General features: G+C 39.4%; 5 protein-coding genes and 1 long non-coding RNA gene across 9 annotated transcripts; 5 read left to right on the plus strand and 1 right to left on the minus strand.

The window, feature by feature from the left end:
- The first annotated feature begins 3,502 nt into the window (after positions 1–3,502).
- Positions 3,503–6,027, plus strand: LOC131019713 (uncharacterized). Its single transcript, XM_057948304.1, has 2 exons — positions 3,503–4,722; positions 5,689–6,027. The coding sequence occupies exon 1, from the start codon at positions 3,683–3,685 to the stop codon at positions 4,643–4,645; it is 963 nt and encodes a 320-aa protein (XP_057804287.1). The 5' UTR covers positions 3,503–3,682; the 3' UTR covers positions 4,646–4,722; positions 5,689–6,027.
- Positions 6,028–6,662: 635 nt separating this feature from the next.
- On the plus strand, positions 6,663–8,654 carry LOC131023269 (uncharacterized). The gene is made up of 4 exons (XM_057952815.1): positions 6,663–7,254; positions 7,775–7,854; positions 8,315–8,428; positions 8,532–8,654. Exons 1-4 carry the CDS (start codon positions 6,867–6,869, stop codon positions 8,652–8,654), a joined length of 705 nt encoding a protein of 234 aa, XP_057808798.1. The 5' UTR covers positions 6,663–6,866.
- A 405-nt stretch (positions 8,655–9,059) lies between these two features.
- On the plus strand, positions 9,060–9,512 carry LOC131019714 (uncharacterized). The gene is made up of 2 exons (XR_009100389.1): positions 9,060–9,239; positions 9,325–9,512. It is a non-coding gene; the product is annotated as an uncharacterized LOC131019714 (long non-coding RNA).
- A 2,585-nt stretch (positions 9,513–12,097) lies between these two features.
- On the plus strand, positions 12,098–15,239 carry LOC131023270 (uncharacterized). The gene is made up of 4 exons (XM_057952816.1): positions 12,098–13,661; positions 14,300–14,589; positions 14,659–14,880; positions 15,099–15,239. The coding sequence occupies exons 1-4, from the start codon at positions 12,098–12,100 to the stop codon at positions 15,237–15,239; spliced, it is 2,217 nt and encodes a 738-aa protein (XP_057808799.1).
- A 471-nt stretch (positions 15,240–15,710) lies between these two features.
- On the plus strand, positions 15,711–17,681 carry LOC131019715 (putative pentatricopeptide repeat-containing protein At1g64310). Its single transcript, XM_057948305.1, has one exon. The coding sequence runs from the start codon at positions 15,840–15,842 to the stop codon at positions 17,502–17,504; it is 1,665 nt and encodes a 554-aa protein (XP_057804288.1). The 5' UTR covers positions 15,711–15,839; the 3' UTR covers positions 17,505–17,681.
- Positions 17,682–17,733: 52 nt separating this feature from the next.
- LOC131019717 (uncharacterized) lies at positions 17,734–18,986 on the minus strand. Of its 4 annotated transcripts, none has more exons than XM_057948307.1 (3): positions 18,818–18,986; positions 18,100–18,692; positions 17,734–17,988 (listed from the first exon to the last, which is right to left on the minus strand). In XM_057948307.1, exons 2-3 carry the CDS (start codon positions 18,332–18,334, stop codon positions 17,810–17,812), a joined length of 414 nt encoding a protein of 137 aa, XP_057804290.1. In that variant the 5' UTR covers positions 18,335–18,692; positions 18,818–18,986; the 3' UTR covers positions 17,734–17,809. The 4 variants fall into 4 exon arrangements, 2 of the variants coding, with proteins under 2 accessions (XP_057804290.1, XP_057804289.1); XR_009100391.1 differs by having other exon boundaries at positions 17,810–17,988; positions 18,100–18,175; XM_057948306.1 differs by having other exon boundaries at positions 17,734–18,692.
- Between the last annotated feature and the right edge of the window lie 141 nt (positions 18,987–19,127).

A 19,127-nucleotide genomic window follows, 5' to 3' on the forward strand; every position in this document is an offset into this window, starting at 1 on the left:
TCAGTCAAACATCAGGAGCCATGAAAAAAAAAAAAAGCCTGAAATAATGCCTAAGTCCTATCAGGAATATTAAAGTAAATTCTACACAGTCCCCGGCAACGGCGCCAAAAAGTTGATCGCTAATTTCTTAACAACAATAACTGCAACTAAACAGTGTAATTGTAGCACAGAAATAGTAAGTCGAGTATCGTATCCACAGGGACTATTATAACGAATCACCTTAAGTAATCCTAACTAAACTCTAGTAATATTCAGGCAAACTCAAATAAGAACGAAGAATAAAACTAAAATCAAAACAAAGCAAATAAAATATGATTAAAACTCAAATAATTAACGACTCTGACCCTAGGGATGTACTTTTACTAATCAATTACATGCATTTAATCTATTGATTCAATTACCAATTTAATCCAACCCTGATGAGAGATCACAGAACTATTCACAAGCTTCTCTAACGAACACCTATGAAAGTAGATTAATTTACCCCCCTTCACATTCAAGACTCCAAGGAATAAATTAACTCCCAAGCGTACACAAAGAATAGCTCCCTATAGTTTCACCTATCCCATTCAAGTGTCAAGGCTACTACTATAACATGCATTCCTGAATCGGCTGAACAATTATCGCATTCAAGACTCAAACTGAACAACTAGACATGTAAATTATTGGCCAAATAATTCACAAGAAATTAAGCACCAGGAATCATGAATCACAAGTTGGAGGGCAAATTGATATCAATAAATCAAAAACACATAAATAATCAGGTATGTACAAACCCTAGGTTCAGATTAACAAACTAGCCAGACATACTAAAATAAATCAAAAGCATAAATAAAAAGAAAGCAATTAAAATAAATGAATAGATAAAACCCAGAAGAAATTCTGGATGAACAGCTTGAATCTGCAGAAATAAATCTAATCTATGAAAACTGAATGTAAAACTGAAAAAAGAAAAAGAAAAAGAAAGGAGGTGAAGAGATGTCAAAAGATGTGTCTAATAGGTCAGGGAATGGCCTATATATAGGCACAAGAGATAAATACAGTGTAGAACTCGAAAATACTGAGAAAATATAAAAAACCCGAAAATTCGGAAATTTCCGTCAACACTATTCACTGCTGTGCGCGACTTTCTTGTTTTGGCCATAACTTTTTCGTCCGAACTCCGATTTATGATATGTTTGCGCTCACGAACTCCTCTTGAGACGAACTACAACTTCTATTTCTGACAATATTTTCAAATTCCATCTCGAAAATCCTGTAAAATCCATCAAAGTTCGAGCAAGTAACATAGTTTACAAGATAAATCAATAAAAGCACAAAACAATCATCCAACACTCAATTCCTTATCAAATTAACATCATATGAACATTAAAAACCATGGAAATATGAGTGTTATCAGATTATCAATTGATTTGAAGAAGAAGCCATAGTCTTCGCCATATAGACACGTCACAGCCTTCGCCAAAGTTTTTGTTATCATCGTCGCCTGACATTGTGAGAAACTCAATTTAGCATTGGTCGTCGTCTTCTTCCCTGCCCTTTTACTTCTCTCTCTATTTGAATTGCCATCGACCTCCTCCCCACAATTTAACCTAATATAATGCAATGGTCCCTTCACTACCCACTACCCATAATTAGACTTTATCTCTTTTATTTAAATATTGGCCTCTCATCCGCACACTAGCCTTTCTCTTTTCTCCAAGCACACTAGCCACGCTTGACAAGTCAAATTAATTTTCTTCAAAAATTTAATTAAAAAAGTAATAGAATCTTCATAGTTCATGTTAGATTGATTATCAACAAGTACAATTTTTGACTTAATTAAAAGTGTAAAATATGCAAGAATCTGAATCAGTAAGTTAAATTGCATGAGTTTAGTTGAGCCAATACATTTCCTATGATCAACTTTTATATATATATATATATAGGGAAGGGATCAATGAAGAATGCTAAATGTAGAAGGAAACAACGAAGGCTGAATAACTCAATACATTTACTGAATAAATCACGCGAGCGCATGAACGAAAAATGTACGTGTTTATTCAGTAAAATAACTATTCGTGCGATCGCGTGATTTATTCGGTAAATTTATTGACTTATTCAGAACGAAATATAGTTACTTCTTCATAGATCCCAACCCTATATATATATATATATATATATATATATATTTGATTGTCTAAAGTCCATAATATTTCTACCCCTTAGTTTGACTTGGATAATAGTGAGGTGTCGACGTCTTATTACTTATTGTGTTTTCGTGTTTCACTTCCTATAGATAGGATGGTCTGCTTGTTAAGTGACTATAATAGCACCAATTATTAATTGTAATAGCGATCACACACCTAGTGTGCATCCTTGTCAAACGTGTCTATAAAGCAACTGTGTTCACAGTGCCACCATGTATACATTGCCTAAAAAGCAACCGCTCCTACAAGCCATTGTACTCATAGTGCATTTGTGCCAACTTTGCCTACAAAGCAACCATGTCAACTATATAACATCACTTTATTTCTGCACATGTTAGCATTTGAGGGTCCACTCTTATTTTTTGTTTGAGAAAGTGAAAAGTGAATACAAAATACTCCATTTGTCCCTTAAAGTTATGCATTTATTTTCTTTTTTGTATGTCCCCTAAATATATGCATTTTCTATTTTTTGATACCACCCCCACACATAATTTGAATAATTTCACCCTTTACACTTGTTTACCTATAATTAACTTTTTTAAATAAATTACCTATAATTAACTTAACAATACCTTTAATGTGAGATAATTTCTCTACCATCAATTCACTCAACAATTTTTTTTTTTTTTTTTTGAGAATACACTCAACAACTTTTTATTAAAATATATGTCAAAAGAATTCCATGCATATATTTACGGGACAGAGGAAATATATATTCTCATAAATGTGATTATTAAATATACAAATTTATAAAGAATGGCTATATATGAATACACCCTCTTGATAATTTATTAGACTAAAATTATCATAAAATTATATTATCATATCAGTGTCGGATTAATTTATCCTGACTTTCAATCTTAGTGAGTTGTAATGTGAAACCTCAGAGGAATGGAAGAACATGGGCAAGTTTTACTAAGTCCATCAATAACTATTTAAGCCCATAAAAACAAAAAATAATAGTGTAAGCCCATTGTTGAATTCTTGAATTTGGTGTAACAATTAAATGCCTAAAATGGACAATTTGTTCAAAACATAGGCAGGAAAGTGTCCTTTCGCCTTCACAATCTCTCTCTCTTTCTCCTTCATTATTATTTCTTTCGTCTTATTTTAACAGGTTCGTTTTTCTTTTTGGGACGTCCCATTAAAATAGACTTGTTATCTAATTTAAGTAAAAAATATGTATTTAATTGATGTAGATCACATCACTTTTTCTCATAAAAAGTAAATTTCTTAATCTTCGTAATCTAAATAAGTGAGACCATTGGAATAGGACGGATGGAGTATTAGACCGTAAGCGTAAAAAAAAAAAACTCTCAAAAAGTTTATTAGCTGTGCAAACATACCCTCTTCTTCAAAAACAATAATTAAAAGATGTCATTGGCTAAAAAAGTTATCACCTTCGTTTGATATTTTGAATATATCGAGCATAGATTTTCAAAAATACTAAACAACATAAAATTGGAGCATCTTGTTGCAAATCAACGAGCGCCATGAAATTAGCGGCAGCACAAATTTTCCCCCAAATCCCACACCTCCACAACCCAAAACTCCCCCCTCCGTCTACCACCCACCACCCCATCCACAAACGCCTTTCTCCGCTCAATTCCAACAAATCCCCCTCACCCGCCACCAAATCCGCCGCCGCCGACGACGGAATCCCAATCGAACACGTCAAAACCCTAGTAAAATTCAAATCTCGGCACAACTACATCCGCGTGATCCAAGTCTCGAGGGCGGCAGACCACCCGCTCGCCGGCTCCCGCCTCCTCCTCCTCGACGCCCCCGGCAACATCCACAGCATCTCCTACATCTTCAAATCCCTCACCAACGCCTACTTCGACGTCTTCGCCACTCTACCCCCAATCCTCCCGCCCGGACCCCTCGCAATTCTCGGATTCGGAGCCGGATCGGCCGCCCGACTCATCCTCGAGCTCTACCCCGAAGCCGCGATCCGCGGCTGGGAGCTCGACCCCTCCGTCCTCGCCGTCGCTAGAGAGTACTTCGGCCTCGAGAAGCTCGAGAAGAAGTACTCGGAGCGGCTGAAGATTTACACTGGAAACGCGCTGAATTTGGGCGAGAAGGAGAAATTCGCGGGAATCCTGATCGATTTGTTCAGCAAGGGCTGCGTGATTCCGGAGCTGCAGGATGCTGCGACGTGGGAGAAGCTGCGGAGGAGGTTGAGTGAGGGCGGGAGGATGATGGTGAATGTGGGGGGGAGCTGCGTGGAGCCGGAGGATATACGGAGAGATGGGAGCGTCATAATGGAGGAGACTTTGAGGGCGATGTACGAGGTGTTTCCCGGCGAGGTTTTCGTGCTGAGCCTCGACAATCGCAAGGATGACAGCGCGGTTGCGATGACGGGCAGGTTGCCGGACGCCGGCGAGTGGAGGAAGAAGCTGCCGCGGCCGGTGAAGTTCTATGTAGATATGTGGCAGCCTTATCGAAGTCTATAAATTGTGGTGGATATTGTTGCATCTTAGGTGTTTGATGATTTGCTTCTCAGGCAGCTCAACTAATTCAACGGATTTTTGTAAGAACAATTATATGAGTTTTCTTGTTTAAAATGCCAAATTAGTGAAGTTAAAAGAGGGCCTTTTGATTATACTCTCTTCGTTCACAAAATGGAGTATTTTTTTTGTTATTTTGAAATGTCTATAAAAATGATCATTTTCTATTTTCGAACAATATTTTACAACTTATTTATCGTCAATACATTCAGTTATTTACCTTTTTTAACACATGATGAATCTTTTTTCCACACATAATACAATTCATTATGATTATTAACTTAAACAAAAAAAATATGATTATTAATACTCCCTCCGTCCCTGAAATGGCTTCCTCTTTGGAGACGGCACGGGTTTTAATAAAAAGTTGTAAAGTGTATTGATAATGGAGAAAAAGTGATATAATTATTATTGGAAGTTGTGAAAAATGTTATAATTAGTATTGAGAGTGGTGAAAAGTGAAAAGTAAGAATAAATAAAGTATTATTAGTGGTGGGGTAGGTTTCCAAAAATGGAAAGAAAGAAAGAGAAAGTTATTTGGGGGACGTCCCAAAATGGAAAAAGAGGAAGTTATTTTAGGGACAGAGAGAGTATTACTTTTTAGTGAGATATTTTTTTCACTCACAGTGCACTCATTCATTTTTATTAAAACTTGTGTCGGTCACTTGGACAGAGTAGTGTTTTCCAAATGATTGTTTGAAATTTGTGAAAATGGGACCTACTATGTAGCCAGGCAAATTAAAGTAGGTAAAATTATAAAAATAGGGCTTATGATCGAAGTTATCCTAATCTATAGTGATATATTTTAATGATTATTTGAGTTCTATTTTAATTTTTGAAATTTATTATTTGTATCACAATATTTTTAAATTGTAGTTTCTTCGTCTCCTAATTTTATTGGTTGAATGTGTTGTGAGTGGAATACATGTCTCATTTTTATGATAATATTAAAGTAATTAAAGTGGAATAATGATTCTACCTTTTTATAGAGTCATTGAGATATCTGAACGGGAATTCCAAGAGGAATCAGGCCTTACCTCAGACCTCCAGCTCAAGAGCGCGCTCGCTCATTGATCTGTCTGCACCACCACGGGCAACGACCGCGCCGATTTTTTCGTTTTGTCTTTGTTTGAGTTGTGGATTGTGATCAATTTAAGAACACACCAATTTTACCTTTGGTTTGTCTATTGAATGTAAGTGTTGAAAGGGGTGGATTTCTTCTTGAGATAGGAGAATGTATTTGGAATGTGGATTATTTTCTTTTTGCAGATGAGTTGGCAGTTGTTGTGATCGGCGAAAAATGATCAATTTAAAAGCAAAATGATTCCCCCGCCTACTACGAATGTTGAGTATAGATCCTCATCGTTGTGTAAGTATAATCTCCTCCAAAGTTTGATGCAACAATGAGGCAACAACGCAACAACAACGATTCTACACTTATCGACTTCGAAACAGGCTGCACACGCAATAAGAGGACAACAACAAACATAGACAAGAAGAAAGGAAACAACACCACAAAGAAAAAACAAGAAACACAAACAGGAAACGAGGTAACTCTCGGCTTATGTACGACTAACTTGATCACGCACAGACCCAATCACGAAGATCAAACTAAGAAGGGTACGGAGAAGATTAGTCTCACCGGCACAACAACAGTTTACGACCCTACAACCCGGTAGCTCCTCTACACAGGATAATGCCTTGAGACAAACTCTTGCTTATATGGGATTGATAATCTCGTTTACCATTAACACACACATGCAATTGCAACGGTGGGCTCCTTAAAAAATCCCAAAGAAAGCTGCAAAAGAGAGGTTCACTACAAGAATAATGGTCATAGACTACACAATATAGACAACATGCTTCGAAACTCGTTGTCTATTATGTAAATAGATGACAAATAACTAAAGTGCGTTGTCTATTTACGGCGGTCTTAGACAACATACCTCAAACATGTCGTCTATTATATTCATACACGACGTAATATTTCGCGTGTCGTCTTTAATTTAATAGACAACGTGGGTTATGCATGTCGTGTCTTTTAATTCAAAATCAGAGAGAATTCCCCATCTCTCTTTTCTCATTCCTCGGCTGAAACCCCCAAACACATGTCTCTCTCTCTCTCTCCTTCTCGAAGGTACGTTGAGAACTCCTCATCTCTCTCGATATGTTTCCGGCGAGGAATCCGGCGCCGCCGCCGTCGACCATCTCGCTGAGCCTCCGTTTCCATCCTCTCTCAATCTGTTCCTCTTCCTCAAATCCTCTGGAGAAGGCGAAAATGAAAAGCCCCAATTTTTCTCCTTCATCTAAATCGTGCCCTAGCTCTTCCTCTGCCCAAATTTTCGCCGCCCTGCTGCAACTTCCGAAGGCATCGCCGCCCTCCGCGGCTCTGAAACTTCGGCAAAGTCGACGCCGTGCACCCGAGCGTCTTTCTCTCTCAATTCCCGTTCACAATAGAGCTCGTTTGCTGGCGAATGGAGCTCGCCCTTCTCTCTTTCCCTGTGGATCTCCGCCGCGAATAGCTCCGGCTAAAGGAAAGATTTGTTTTCGAATTGGTATGTCTCTGCTCCAGAACTTTGTATTCGAATTGGTATTCGAATTGGTATGAGAAAACCATTTCCTTTTATTTGATGTTGTACTACATGTAGTGGAATACAGTAAGTAATTTTCAAATTTTTATGTTTTGTGAATTAGGAGGTTTTGAAATGCTCAGAATTTGTTTATTCATGTTCGATAATGCTTTTTTCATTTCCTTTTATGGTCAATGATTATAATGGGAATCACTGCATTAACAATTTATGCTGCATATGGTTAGAGGGCTGAGGGCCGCATTCGATACTCGTTTTCTGTTGGAATGAAGATAACATTGGTAATTGGATACTAGAGCATAAGATAACTTAAGTAAAATAAAAGACAACTAGATCATTGTGCTGTGTGATATTTGATTGTAGGCCTGTGATTTTTTATTTTTATAGATTTGATTTTGCCCTAGCTACCAAGCTATGGTTATCTGCGTTCTTCTAGGTTCTGCCACTACGATCTTCTAAACTCTTTTTGACTCTGTTTCTGTTGCAGTCGTGAGTTCACACATCGTGTCAAGTCAGTTTCCATGGCCAAGTTTACTTTTGAAGAAGTGGATGCTCTTCAGAAAGGAGGTAATCAGGTAAAAGAAGTTCTCGAAGCTTTATCTTGCTGTATGTAGATGATGGCTTTCGTTGATTATATATGAACACTTGGCTTTTTTATCCGAATGAATCGGTTAGCCAGCACGAACTTGGATCACAAATATGGTACATTTTCATGCGTCTTTGGTAAGTTATTATTCAATATTTTGGGAATCCTATCTGGCACAGCCTTCCCTCGGCTTCGACTCAAAATATTTACCACACTTATGAGTTAACTTATAATGATTTTGGTCAAATAGTTCAGACACTTGTAACTGACTCTAGTGTATTCTTCTGGGCAGAGAACTGCATCCTTAGGAAGCTTTGGATCTTTTGATAGCAGTTCAACGTCTTTCAAATCAGTTCATTCTACGAGCTTGCCACATCCCTTTTAAATCCTTAAAAAATCGTTTCTCTTCTTGGATTTGTTTACTAACTTCCTTTATTTCAGTCTTTGAATGGTCATGGCAGGGTAACAACTTCAGGTGAGAGTGAACCACCATCTTCCAGCTTATCGTCACACTTCGATATAACACTCAATGACTTCCCCATGGGTTCACCAGTGGTACTTTTGTTTTCTTTAATCGAGCTTAATAATCTTATCTGGTGGACTCCTTTGTTGTTAGTGATCTATTCAGTATTTGATGGCTTGTTACTTACTGGTATAGGCTGGCGTGGACTCAGTTGCAACTGATCACAAGCCTAGCAATCCATTTGATCTGCCCTATGATTCAGACATGGAATCTACAAATATGGTTCGTACACTTTGTGCTTGCTGCATAGCTTATTAGGGCATGTTATAAATTTTGAAATGACCATTCTTTAAATGTATTTGGATATATTTAATCTTCCTCAACTCTTTAGCTTATTTGGATTGGCTATTTATCTATGTATCAATCAATCACATTTGGCCTTAGTTTCTGTTTTTGTATATTGGGAAAACTTCTATTTAGACACTGTACAGTTATAATGGATATGATGTTTTGTATATAGTCTCAGTTCTGGACACCGAAGCTTCTGTAGATTTGGTCACACTAGCTGGTTTGCATCCAGTCTCAGTTCTCTCCGCCGTAGTTGATGTAGACGATGGTTCCATGGCCTCCATTGCCACTTTGAGAAAGTTGGCCTTGGATAATAGCATTCCAATTGTTTTAATCATTGATCTCATAAGGTATATATGTCTCCCATCTCAAGAAAAGTTGGTTATTTGATCTTTCCTACTGGGTGATGGAATATTTGGATTTCAGGTATAGGAGAAAGAGGGAAAAGCTGGTTGAAAGGACTGCAGTTTCGCGCTTGCCTACTAAATGGGGTTCGTTTATGGTATACTGTTATCGTTCAAAACTGGACGAGAAGAGCATATTGCGCTTGTGAAGGTAGAAAACGAAGAAAGCATTCAGTGTCAAGATATAGTGTTGTTGGTGAAAGTAAGTTTGAAGTTTTATGGCTGTGTTGATTCAGGGAGACATAGGGAATGGGCAGGATGTTCATATGAGGGTTCACTAGGAGTGTTTGACAGGCGACATTTTTGGATCAAGGCGATGCACAATATTTTATTGGGTTTGATGTAGAATGTTTGTATGATGGATACTTTTTCAATGTAGGATGATAAAGAATATTTGAAATTAATAAATGACATTTTTATTATTCGTGTATATATTTTAAATTATTTATTATGAATTTTTAAATTTAATAAAATATTTATTTGAAAAATAGAAAATTTAAGTATAACTGCAGAATTAAAATAAAAAATTGAAAAATTCAACGAATAGACAACGCGCGTGTTAGCTAATAGACAACGCGCATACGTATGTTGTCTATTTTCTAATAGACGACGCGCTTGTTCTCGTTGTCTATTAGCTAATAGACAACATGCGCATGCGCGTTGTCTATCAGCTAATAGACAACGCGCATGCGCATGTCGTCTATTAGCTAATAGACAACGCGCATGCGCATGTCGTCTATTAGCTAATAGACGACATGCGCATGCGCGTTGTCTATTAGCGCCCCCAATAGACAACACCTTCATAGATGACATGCGATTTTCAAATAGATGACGCGCTTCGCATGTTGTCTATTAGCATTTTTCTTGTGGTGGTTGCAAGGAAAGAAAGAAACGTAGTGGCGTTGCCACTAGGGCACAATACATAATAGAGGGAGATTGAGGGCTGCCAATTACAAGGGAGGGGTTTGGGTTATGGGCTATTGGGCCAACTAACAACATCTTCACCTTTGGCCCAATCGTGGTGTTGTGTGCATCAAAGAAGAAACTGTACCAACAATTATCATCGCCGAACCCTCTGTAACATCATAGAGATGAAACGGGGGAACATAAGACCACAAAGGCCAAAGGGTAAATTAACCATGTATGACCCTATCTAATTCTTGAGCACTTCTATCAGATTTTAAATCTAATTCTTTATTCTCTAAAGCACTCATAACAGTGTCAAGCGTCACATTATCTCTACCATACTTAATAGTAGATTTAACATAACAGTAAGAGTCAGAAGTGACATTTAGAAGAGCAAACAAGGCATACTCATCAATGGGTTTATCACCCGTCAGTTTTATAACTTGAACTAACTTACTGAACTCATCCACATTTTCATCAATTTTCTTAGAAAAATCAAGCTTAAAACGAAAATAAAAAATCAATAAAAAAACATCTTAGAAGACAAAGAAGTTTTTGTATACAACTCCTCTAATTTGGACCATAATTCTTTTGCAAAAGTCATTCTCCCTACTTTTCTAAGGACACACTCAGACAAGTTGAGAATAATAGCAGACAAAGCAAGACAGTTCATTTGATTTTTTTTCTTTCTCATCAATATCTTTTTTATACAAGTCATTAATGACTTGATAAATATTTTGTTGAATTGAAAAATATCTTAACCTATTTGCCACTCAATTTTGAAATCCATGCGATTTTCCACTTTAATTAATTTTCTCTTTCTTTTAGCTTCCTTTTCAGTTTCTTTTCACTTTTGGAATATATATATAGATAGATAGATATATAGATTTGATATACATATTGAATATTTTATTATTAATCAAATTGCAAAATCTTTAGAAAAAATAAAAATTCCAAAAGTGAAAAGAAACTGAAAAAGAAGCTAAAAGAAAGAGAAAATTAATTAAAGTGGAAAATCGCATGGAAGAGAAATAAATAACTAAAAACATAAAGAGAGAAATTCGGTCAAATTCTACGGAAAATTGAAATCATTAATGTTTTGTTGATGTAAAATAGATGCACGTTCTTTTGAAATAAAACTTAATTTTGGCAACAAAAAAAAAGATCAAAAACTATATTCTCAGGATATATATTTTATTGTTATTGGTGGAGATTTCTTTTTTTGTTTTTCACGATATATCTGGGGATGTAAATTGATATTTCCATTGTCATTCTATGGATATATTTCGGGGTGTGAATTGATTTCTTCATTATCATTCTATGAATTATAGAGAGCATAACATTTTTTTTTTGCATTTTACAATGTTTTTGGAATTAAGCTAGAAGAAAAAGATACAAATTTTATTTTCTAAATGAAAATAAATGTTGGAAGATTTGGTGGAGGATCGTGGGTGTTAGCCACATATATCAGAGAGAGAATAATAAAAGAGTAGATTGAGCAGCAATATTAGGAAAAATGTTAGAACCGTGGAAAGAAAAAGTAAAAACTGAATTTATGATATGAGCGAAAAAATAAGGTATTGAAGTTTAAAATGAAAACTGAAAATTTAAAAAATTGGCGGCAAAAAATAGCCGTTAAACTGTGCTTTTATATATTATATAGAATATAGATATGTATATTTTGTTAGATGAGGAAATTGCGGCGTCTGTTTTTGGGATGGATGCTAATAGAGCGCCTGGTCCAGATGGGTTTTCTGGTTTTTTCTTTCAAAATTGTTGGAGTATTATTAAAGCTGATGTGGTTGTTGCCATTCAGGCTTTCTTTCTCAATAGCTATTTGCCGGTTGGTTGTAATGCGAGCACGTTGATTCTCATCCCTAAAAAGGATGCGGTGGATACTGTGGGTGATCTCCGGCCTATCATTTTTTCCAACTTCTTTTTTAAAATTGTCTCGAAGATTTTGGCTACGCGTCTTGGAGGGGTTGCTTCCCGTTGTGTTTCTAAGAATCAGTTTGGGTTCATCAGTGGTAGATCCATTCATGATTGTATGGTTATGGGATCGGAGGGTTTAGCTGTATGAATAGAACGGGGAGACGTTCTAATATGGCATGTAAGATTGACATCCGTAAAGCATTTGATACGATGAGTTGGGATTTTATCTTGCAAGTGCTTAGGTTGAATGGTTATCATGAGAGATTTATTCGGTGGATTTCGGTCATTTTTAGTTCGGCTCGTATCTCCATTCTTTACAATGGTCAGCTTAGTAGTTACTTTGCCTGTTCCTGTGGTGTGAGGCAAGGGGATCCTCTTTCTCCTATTCTTTTTGGTATTGCCGAGGATGTGCTTAGTCACCTTTTCCTGAACTGTGTGCAGTCGAGACATCTTGTTCCCATGGATTTTAGCCGCTCGATGCATTTTCCTACTCATTTTCTTTATGCCGATGATATTCTGCTCTTCTGCAAAGCCTCTATTAAGAATGCTCGTAAAATCAAGGAGATTTTGGATTTGTATGGTGAGCTCTCGGGGCAAATTTGCAGCCCGGTTAAGTCTCGTATTTTTTTCGCTGACAGAGTTTCGCCGGCTCTGAAAAACGATATTCTGCGCAGTTTGGGGTTCTCTATGGGTGGGCTTCCGGTTACTTATCTCTGCGTTCTCCTTTTTGTTGGTCGAATCAAAGCTTCTTATTTTGCTGCTATTCACGATCGGATTATTCAGAAGTTTGCTCGCTGGAAGGGGATTCAGCATTCGATGGTTGGTCGCATCTGCTTGGTTCGTTCTGTTATTCAGAGCTCGGTCACTCACTCTATGATGATTTACAGATGGCCGAAATCCCTAATTTATAGCCTGGATCGTTGTTGTCGTAATTTTATTTGGACCGGCTGCATTGATACGAAGCCGTCCTGTTCTGTCAGTTGGTTGCGTGTGTGCAGCTCACGTGTGGAGGTAGGTTTAGGAGTGCGTTCTTTTTCTGCTATGAATAACAGTTTTTTGATGAAGTTGGCTTGGCGCATGGTACAGGGCACGGATTTTATGGCTGAGATTTTGAGCACGCGGTATCTCAACTCTTTTGGTTATGCTAAACATAATCTTGGGTCGTCTTCTGTGTGGACGAGTGTTCGTGATCATGTGAATCAATTGGTTGATGATTCCTATTCATATATTGGTTCTGGAGCTAACACGCAATTCTGGTGTGATGATTGGCTTAGGTATAGACTGACGGACAAGCTGCAGGTGCTTCACTTCATGCATGATTTTTTGAAGCAAGCAGTGGATGATTATTTTTTTGATGGGATATGGCACTTTACTCCTGATTTTATTATTACCTATCCTGATATTGTTATTGATATTTTATTGCTCCCTGTGGGTAGTGAAGCGGATACACGGTATTGGAAGCATTCGGTGAGTGGTGTTGTGACGGCTGCCACGGCCTATGCGCGTATTAGTCAAGACTTTCCTAAAGTTTTGTGGGGGAAGTGGATTTGGGAGCGCTTTATTCCTGACCGGTGTTCGATTGTGTGTTGGCGTATTATACATCAGCATTTGCCGACATTTGATGGCCTTATTCGTCGGGGTCTGCATGGTCCCAACCGCTGCGTGCTTTGTGGACATGCGGAGGAATCTATCAATCATCTTTTCTGGGATTGTGATGTCATTAAACCTATGTGGGGTGAGTTTCTAGATTGGTTTCAAAAAGGAGAGCTTATGCAGTGCGCGGACATTCATAGTTTGTTGGTTATGGCTTGGTCTTCGGAGTTCAGCTCTTTGATTCGTTCTTTTTGGAAGGCGGGCATTATTAATTTATGTGTTAATAGGCAAAAATGCCCTTTTCTTATAAACACTTGTAAAAATGCCCACTTTCATAAGTGAAAGTGGGCATTTTTACAAGTGTTTATAAGAAAAGGGCATTTTTGCAAATGCCCCTTAATTTATTGTGGAAAATATGGGATTGCCGCAATCGGGTTATTTTTGAGGAGTTAGTTTTTCATGCCAAGATAGTGATAGGATTTCTCAAAGTCACTTTTAAGGAGTTGGATGCGAATTTCAAAAAGTTGGGTCATTCCAACAACTCTTGGTCGGATTATCTCATTCTTCGTAGCCTTGGTGTTACTACCAGAGCGATGCCCCCGCCTAGGTTAATTGAGGTTCATTGGTGGCCGCCGGCTGTCAGCTGGATGAAGGTAAACACGGATGGTTCGGCTCATGGTTTGCCCGGTAATATTGCGGCTGGAGGGGTTTTCAGGGACAGCTAGGGTTGGGTGCGCGACTGTTTTCATTTTAAGGGTGGTCGTGGGTTTGCTTTTGAAGCTGAGTTGTTGGCGGTTATTCATGCAATCTTGATTGCTCATAATCGTGGTTGGTTTTTGCTTTGGATCGAAGCTGATTCTGAGTATGTGGTTCGGCTTCTTAATTCGAGAGGTGTGGATGTTCCTTGGCGGTTTGTTGCTCTCTGGAAGCACGTGCTTGCTAAGCTGTCGGACTTCCGTTTGCAGGTGTCGCATATTTTTCGTGAGGGAAATAGAGCTGCGGATATTATGGCTAATCAGGATCGTGTTGTGGGCTGGTCGCCATATGTGATTGAGGAGGTTAAGACAACGGTGATTATGGATATGGCGACGCACAGCGCGGTTCGCATTAAACATTGATGTCTGTTTTGCCTTGGTCAGAGATGGGTCCACGTGTATCAGAACAGAGCCTTCGGAAGTCTGAGGACAGAGCAGAGCTGGGCTTCAGCTCTGGACTTTCCAGAGCTGATTGGTCAGAGCAGAGCCGTTTGCCAGAGTAGAGCTGGTTCGCCAAAGCAGAGCCGTTTTGCCAGAGCAGACAGAGCCGTTTGCCAGAGCAGAGCCGTTTCGCCAGAGCAGAGCAGACCGTTTCGCCAGAGCAGAGTATACGGTTTCGCCAGAGCAGAGCCGTTCCGTCAGAGCAGAGCCATTTTGCCAGAGCAGAGGAGAGTCGTTTGCCAGGGCAGACTCACCAGAGCAAAGTAGAGCCGTTTGCCAGAGCTGAGCAGTTTCGCCAGAGCAAAGCAGACCGTTTCGCCAGAGTTGAGCTTTCGGCTTTTCGAGGTCAGAGCAGAGCGTGGTTTCAGCTCTGATCTTTCCAGAGCTGGATGTTTAGTGCGGAGAAGTTTTCCTTGCCAGAGCAGAGCCGTTCCAGAGCTGAGCTCCTGGTTCTATGCAGAGTCAGCGTAGAGCACAGAGCTCTTGCTGCGTTTTTAGCTTCTGATCGGCAGTGGGGGTGTTGACGGCGACGGCGTCTCACCGGCCGTGTAATTACCCTTGCTGCTGGGTTTTGGTCTTCTTTGTGGAGTTTGGTTGGGTGGGATGGTTCCGGCGTCGGAGTTTTGCAGGCCATCTTTGCGGGGTTGGGTTGGTTGTTCTTCTAGGGGTGCTAACGGTGACGGCGTATAACTGGCCGTGTAGTCTCCCTTCTTTTGTTTGGGCTTGTTGGTGGTTGGCAGAAGCGACGACGTCTCACCGGTCTTCTGTCTTCTGTGTTTTTGTTTGTGTTGTTTGGGTCTGAGCCGAGATTGTTTGGGGGCGATGGTTCGGCCAGAGCTCCGGAAACTTTCTTTTCCGTTCTTTCCTTTTTTTTGCTTTCGTCTGGTAGATGAGTACTCTTTTCCTTTTTACAGTTTTTCCCTTTGGAAAGGTTTTAATGAGGCTCTGCCCTTAGTCTGCTTTTCTTGTGCTTTCAAGGGTTTGTTAGGTTTTTTTTTTTTTTTAATAAAATCGCAGTTTAATAATAATATATTTTGTTAGAAAATGAAATTTAAATATGCTTCGTGTAACCTGTTTTTAAATATGTATTGAAAAATGAAGAATTCCCACCAAGTTTTGGGCAAATGAAAATCCATGTGCAGTCACTTGTCTCCCAACTCACAAAACCGAAAGTAACCCTCTCAACAACCCGAATTCTTCACGCCTTGATAATCAAGAGCAGCCTCACCGTCGACCCTTTTTACGCCACCAAGATTCTTCGCTTCTACGCCATCAACAACGACTTAGTCTCTGCACGCAACTTGTTCGACAGAAGTCCTGAACGAAGCGTCTACCTATGGAACTCCATCATCCGCGCCTACGCCCAGGCGCGCCACTTCCCCGACGCGTTTCTCCTCTTCAAACGCATGCTGACCTCCCAAACGCAGCCGGATAACTTCACCTTCGCGTGCCTCGTACGGGCTTGCTCGGATAAGTCCGACGATGAGGCCTTAAGAATTGTGCATGGAAAGCTGGTTGCTTCCGGTTTGGGATTTGATTTCATCTGCAGCAGTGCGCTTGTGAACTCTTACTCGAAGCTGGGATTAGTTGATGAGGCGAGCTGTCTTTTTCTTGGGATTGATGGGGAGCCGGATTTGGTGCTGTGCAATGCGATGGTTTCTTGTTATGGGAGGTGTGGGGATTGGATGAAGGCGGTGGCAATGTTTAAATCAATGCTGGATATGGGAATCCGGCCGGATGGATACACGGTGGTCGGATTGATCACCGGACTGGCCACTCATACTGGTTTGATGAATGTAGGAGAAATGGTTCATGCGTTTTGTGTGAAGTGTGGTTTGGATTTGAGTGATCATGTAGGTAGCATGCTCGTTTGTATGTATTCGAGGTGTGAGTGCATAGAGCTAGCGCGTACGGTGTTTGAAAATCTAGTACAGCCCGATTTAGTCTCGTGGTCTGCACTGATTGCTGGTTTAGGCCAAACTGGAGAGCATGTTGAGGCATTGATGTTTTTCAAGGAGTTTGTGATGTTTGGGGGAAGAGCTGATCCGCCTCTTCTTGCTACTGTTTTGGCAGCTGCTGCTCAGTCGGCCATTGTGGGGCCAGGCTGTGAGATCCACGGCTATGCTGTCCGGCATGGATGTGACACGAGCGTTGCAGTCTCGTCTGCTCTCGTTGACATGTATGCGAAATGTGGATTCCTGGAGATGTCAATGATTGTTTTCAGGAACATGCCTAGGAGAAATATTGTTACGTTCAACACGGTGATATGGAGCCTTGGCTTGTACGGGCGTGGCCGTGAGGCGTTGAGGGTGTTTGATTGGATTCTTGAAGAGGGAATGAGGCCTGATGAGACGACGTTTGGTGGAATCCTGTGCGCGTGCTGTCACTCCGGATTGGTGGAGGAAGGGAGGAGGTGTTTTGGAGCGATGAGAGAGGGGTTTGGCATGGAGGCTCGAACAGAGCATTATGTTTACATGGTGAAGCTTCTTGGCATGGATGGGAGGTTAGAAGAGGCTTATGATCTGGTCAGATCTTTGGCGGAGCCGGTGGATTCTGCCGTGTGGGGCGCCCTCTTGTCGTGCTGTGAATACCATAGAAACTATGAGGTTCTTGAGGTTATAGCTAAGCATTTTTGTGAGAATGAGGGTAGAAACAGCAGTTACAAAGTGATGCTCTCTAATGTATTCGCTCGTTTAGGGAGGTGGGAATGTGTGGAGCGGCTGAGGAGGGTTGATGATGCAGTAGGAGCCAAGGGGAAGTTGCCTGGGAGCAGCTGGATCTCTTCATAGACTAGGAATGATCATTTCTTGAGCTGCCATTGATGTCCAGATATCATCTGCAACTCTAATTTTATCAAGCTGTTGAGATGCTAGAATACATATATACACCTTATATTTCTCTCTTTGTTTGTTTCTTGCCCTTTTGAAACCAATCTAATATTAATAGTTGATATCAGTTTCAAGTCATCAACTTTGTTTCAAACTTTGACCCTATGGTGCAGGGACGGATCCAGAATTTTTGTGTTACGGGGGCACAAAATAATTATATATAAAAAATACGTTCAAAAAAATTACTACACGATAATTCAAGTCTATTACAATTGAAATCTGCGAGTTTTCATTGACTGAAACATTTGCATGATTGACTCATTATCAACACTATCAAAAATCTCTTTCTCAATATATACAACCAAACTATCATTCATCCACTGATCTCCCATCCGACCGCGTAGACGATTCTTTATGATATTCATTGCAGAAAATACCCTTTCAACTGTAGCAGTGGCAACCGGAAGAATAAGAGCTAGTGTTATAAGCAAATAAAGCAATGGATATACCTCATGCTTTTTCGTCTCAACCATATTTTGTGCAAGAGCTCCAATACCTTTTAATCTTCCAAACCCATCAGTAGAACGCATATCAAGGATATAAGTTTCAAGCTGATCATCAAGTGCCTCAATCTGAAATGTAGAGAAGTCTTGAGGGTAGAATCTAGCAAGATTAATCAATCTATGCTTATCAAAAGCCGAGAATGAATCATCTGGACATAAACATGCAACAGAAAGTAACAAATCTGTATTTGCCTCACTGAAACGGTCATTTAACTCCATGAGCTGCATTTAACGGTCATTTAAAGAGATAACAACACAGGCAAAATGCAGCATCTTTGGATATACTATACTCCAACCAATTTGCATATTCAGAAAACCAATTAGAATTGAAACGCCTTGATTTTTTCCCGAAGGTTGTAAAAGGAAAATTATGCTTCAATGGTTGACAAGCACCCCTCGATATGTATGCCCTTCGAACTTCATCTCGAATATTTGGATTATATTCCAAAATCTGAATTCTTAATCCCGGATCTGTAGGAAGGTCTTTTGCATCAAAATTGTCCCTACTTGATTTGGCACTATCATTATTTTTTCCAATAATAAATGGTGGTTCCAATGCTCTTTTATAAAATCTTTCCATGTAAACCTAAATTAAAATCATGTAATTCAATAAATCAAAATTAAAATAAAATTTTCGAAATAAATAATCATAAATCAGATTAATATATATTACTACAAATTTATCTATGGACTATGATTGTTTTATGATACCTGCTGTCTGTTGAGATAAAATCGGAGCTTCAAGTTGAGATAAATGGTGGTCCAATGCTCTTCTAATGCACCTTCCTTCTCTGAAGAGCTCTCTAATTTTTTTGAAAAAAGAGAAGAGAGAGAAAGAGAGCAGTTCGTTTGAGGGTTTGGGTGGGATTGGGGATACTAATTAAAAAGGAAAAATTTGAGTGGGGTTTGGGTGGGATTGGGGATACTAAATAAAAAGGAAAAAGTTAGTGGGGAGGGGGCACGTGTGACATATTGGGTTGGGCTTTGGGGAATGAAAACAATTAAACAAGTATATATAACA

This window comes from Salvia miltiorrhiza, chromosome 4 (assembly GCF_028751815.1).
Source record: "Salvia miltiorrhiza cultivar Shanhuang (shh) chromosome 4, IMPLAD_Smil_shh, whole genome shotgun sequence".
Classification (NCBI taxonomy): Eukaryota; Viridiplantae; Streptophyta; class Magnoliopsida; order Lamiales; family Lamiaceae; genus Salvia; species Salvia miltiorrhiza.

Excerpts from the sequence above, each read along its gene's own strand:
- LOC131019713 (XM_057948304.1), top strand. The coding sequence starts at position 3,683 with ATGAAATTAGCGGCAGCACAAATTTTCCCCCAAATCCCACACCTCCAC.
- LOC131023269 (XM_057952815.1), top strand. The coding sequence starts at position 6,867 with ATGTTTCCGGCGAGGAATCCGGCGCCGCCGCCGTCGACCATCTCGCTG. Across the intron at positions 7,855-8,314 it reads GGATGCTCTTCAGAAAGGAG|TCTTTGAATGGTCATGGCAG; the intron begins GTAATCAGGTAA and ends CCTTTATTTCAG. Across the intron at positions 8,429-8,531 it reads TCCCCATGGGTTCACCAGTG|GCTGGCGTGGACTCAGTTGC; the intron begins GTACTTTTGTTT and ends TTACTGGTATAG.
- LOC131023270 (XM_057952816.1), top strand. The coding sequence starts at position 12,098 with ATGGCATGTAAGATTGACATCCGTAAAGCATTTGATACGATGAGTTGG. Across the intron at positions 13,662-14,299 it reads TGTCATTAAACCTATGTGGG|CTGAGTTGTTGGCGGTTATT; the intron begins GTGAGTTTCTAG and ends TTGCTTTTGAAG. Across the intron at positions 14,590-14,658 it reads TTGAGGAGGTTAAGACAACG|AGATGGGTCCACGTGTATCA; the intron begins GTGATTATGGAT and ends TGCCTTGGTCAG.
- LOC131019715 (XM_057948305.1), top strand. The coding sequence starts at position 15,840 with ATGAAAATCCATGTGCAGTCACTTGTCTCCCAACTCACAAAACCGAAA.
- LOC131019717 (XM_057948306.1), bottom strand. The coding sequence starts at position 18,334 with ATGCAGCTCATGGAGTTAAATGACCGTTTCAGTGAGGCAAATACAGAT.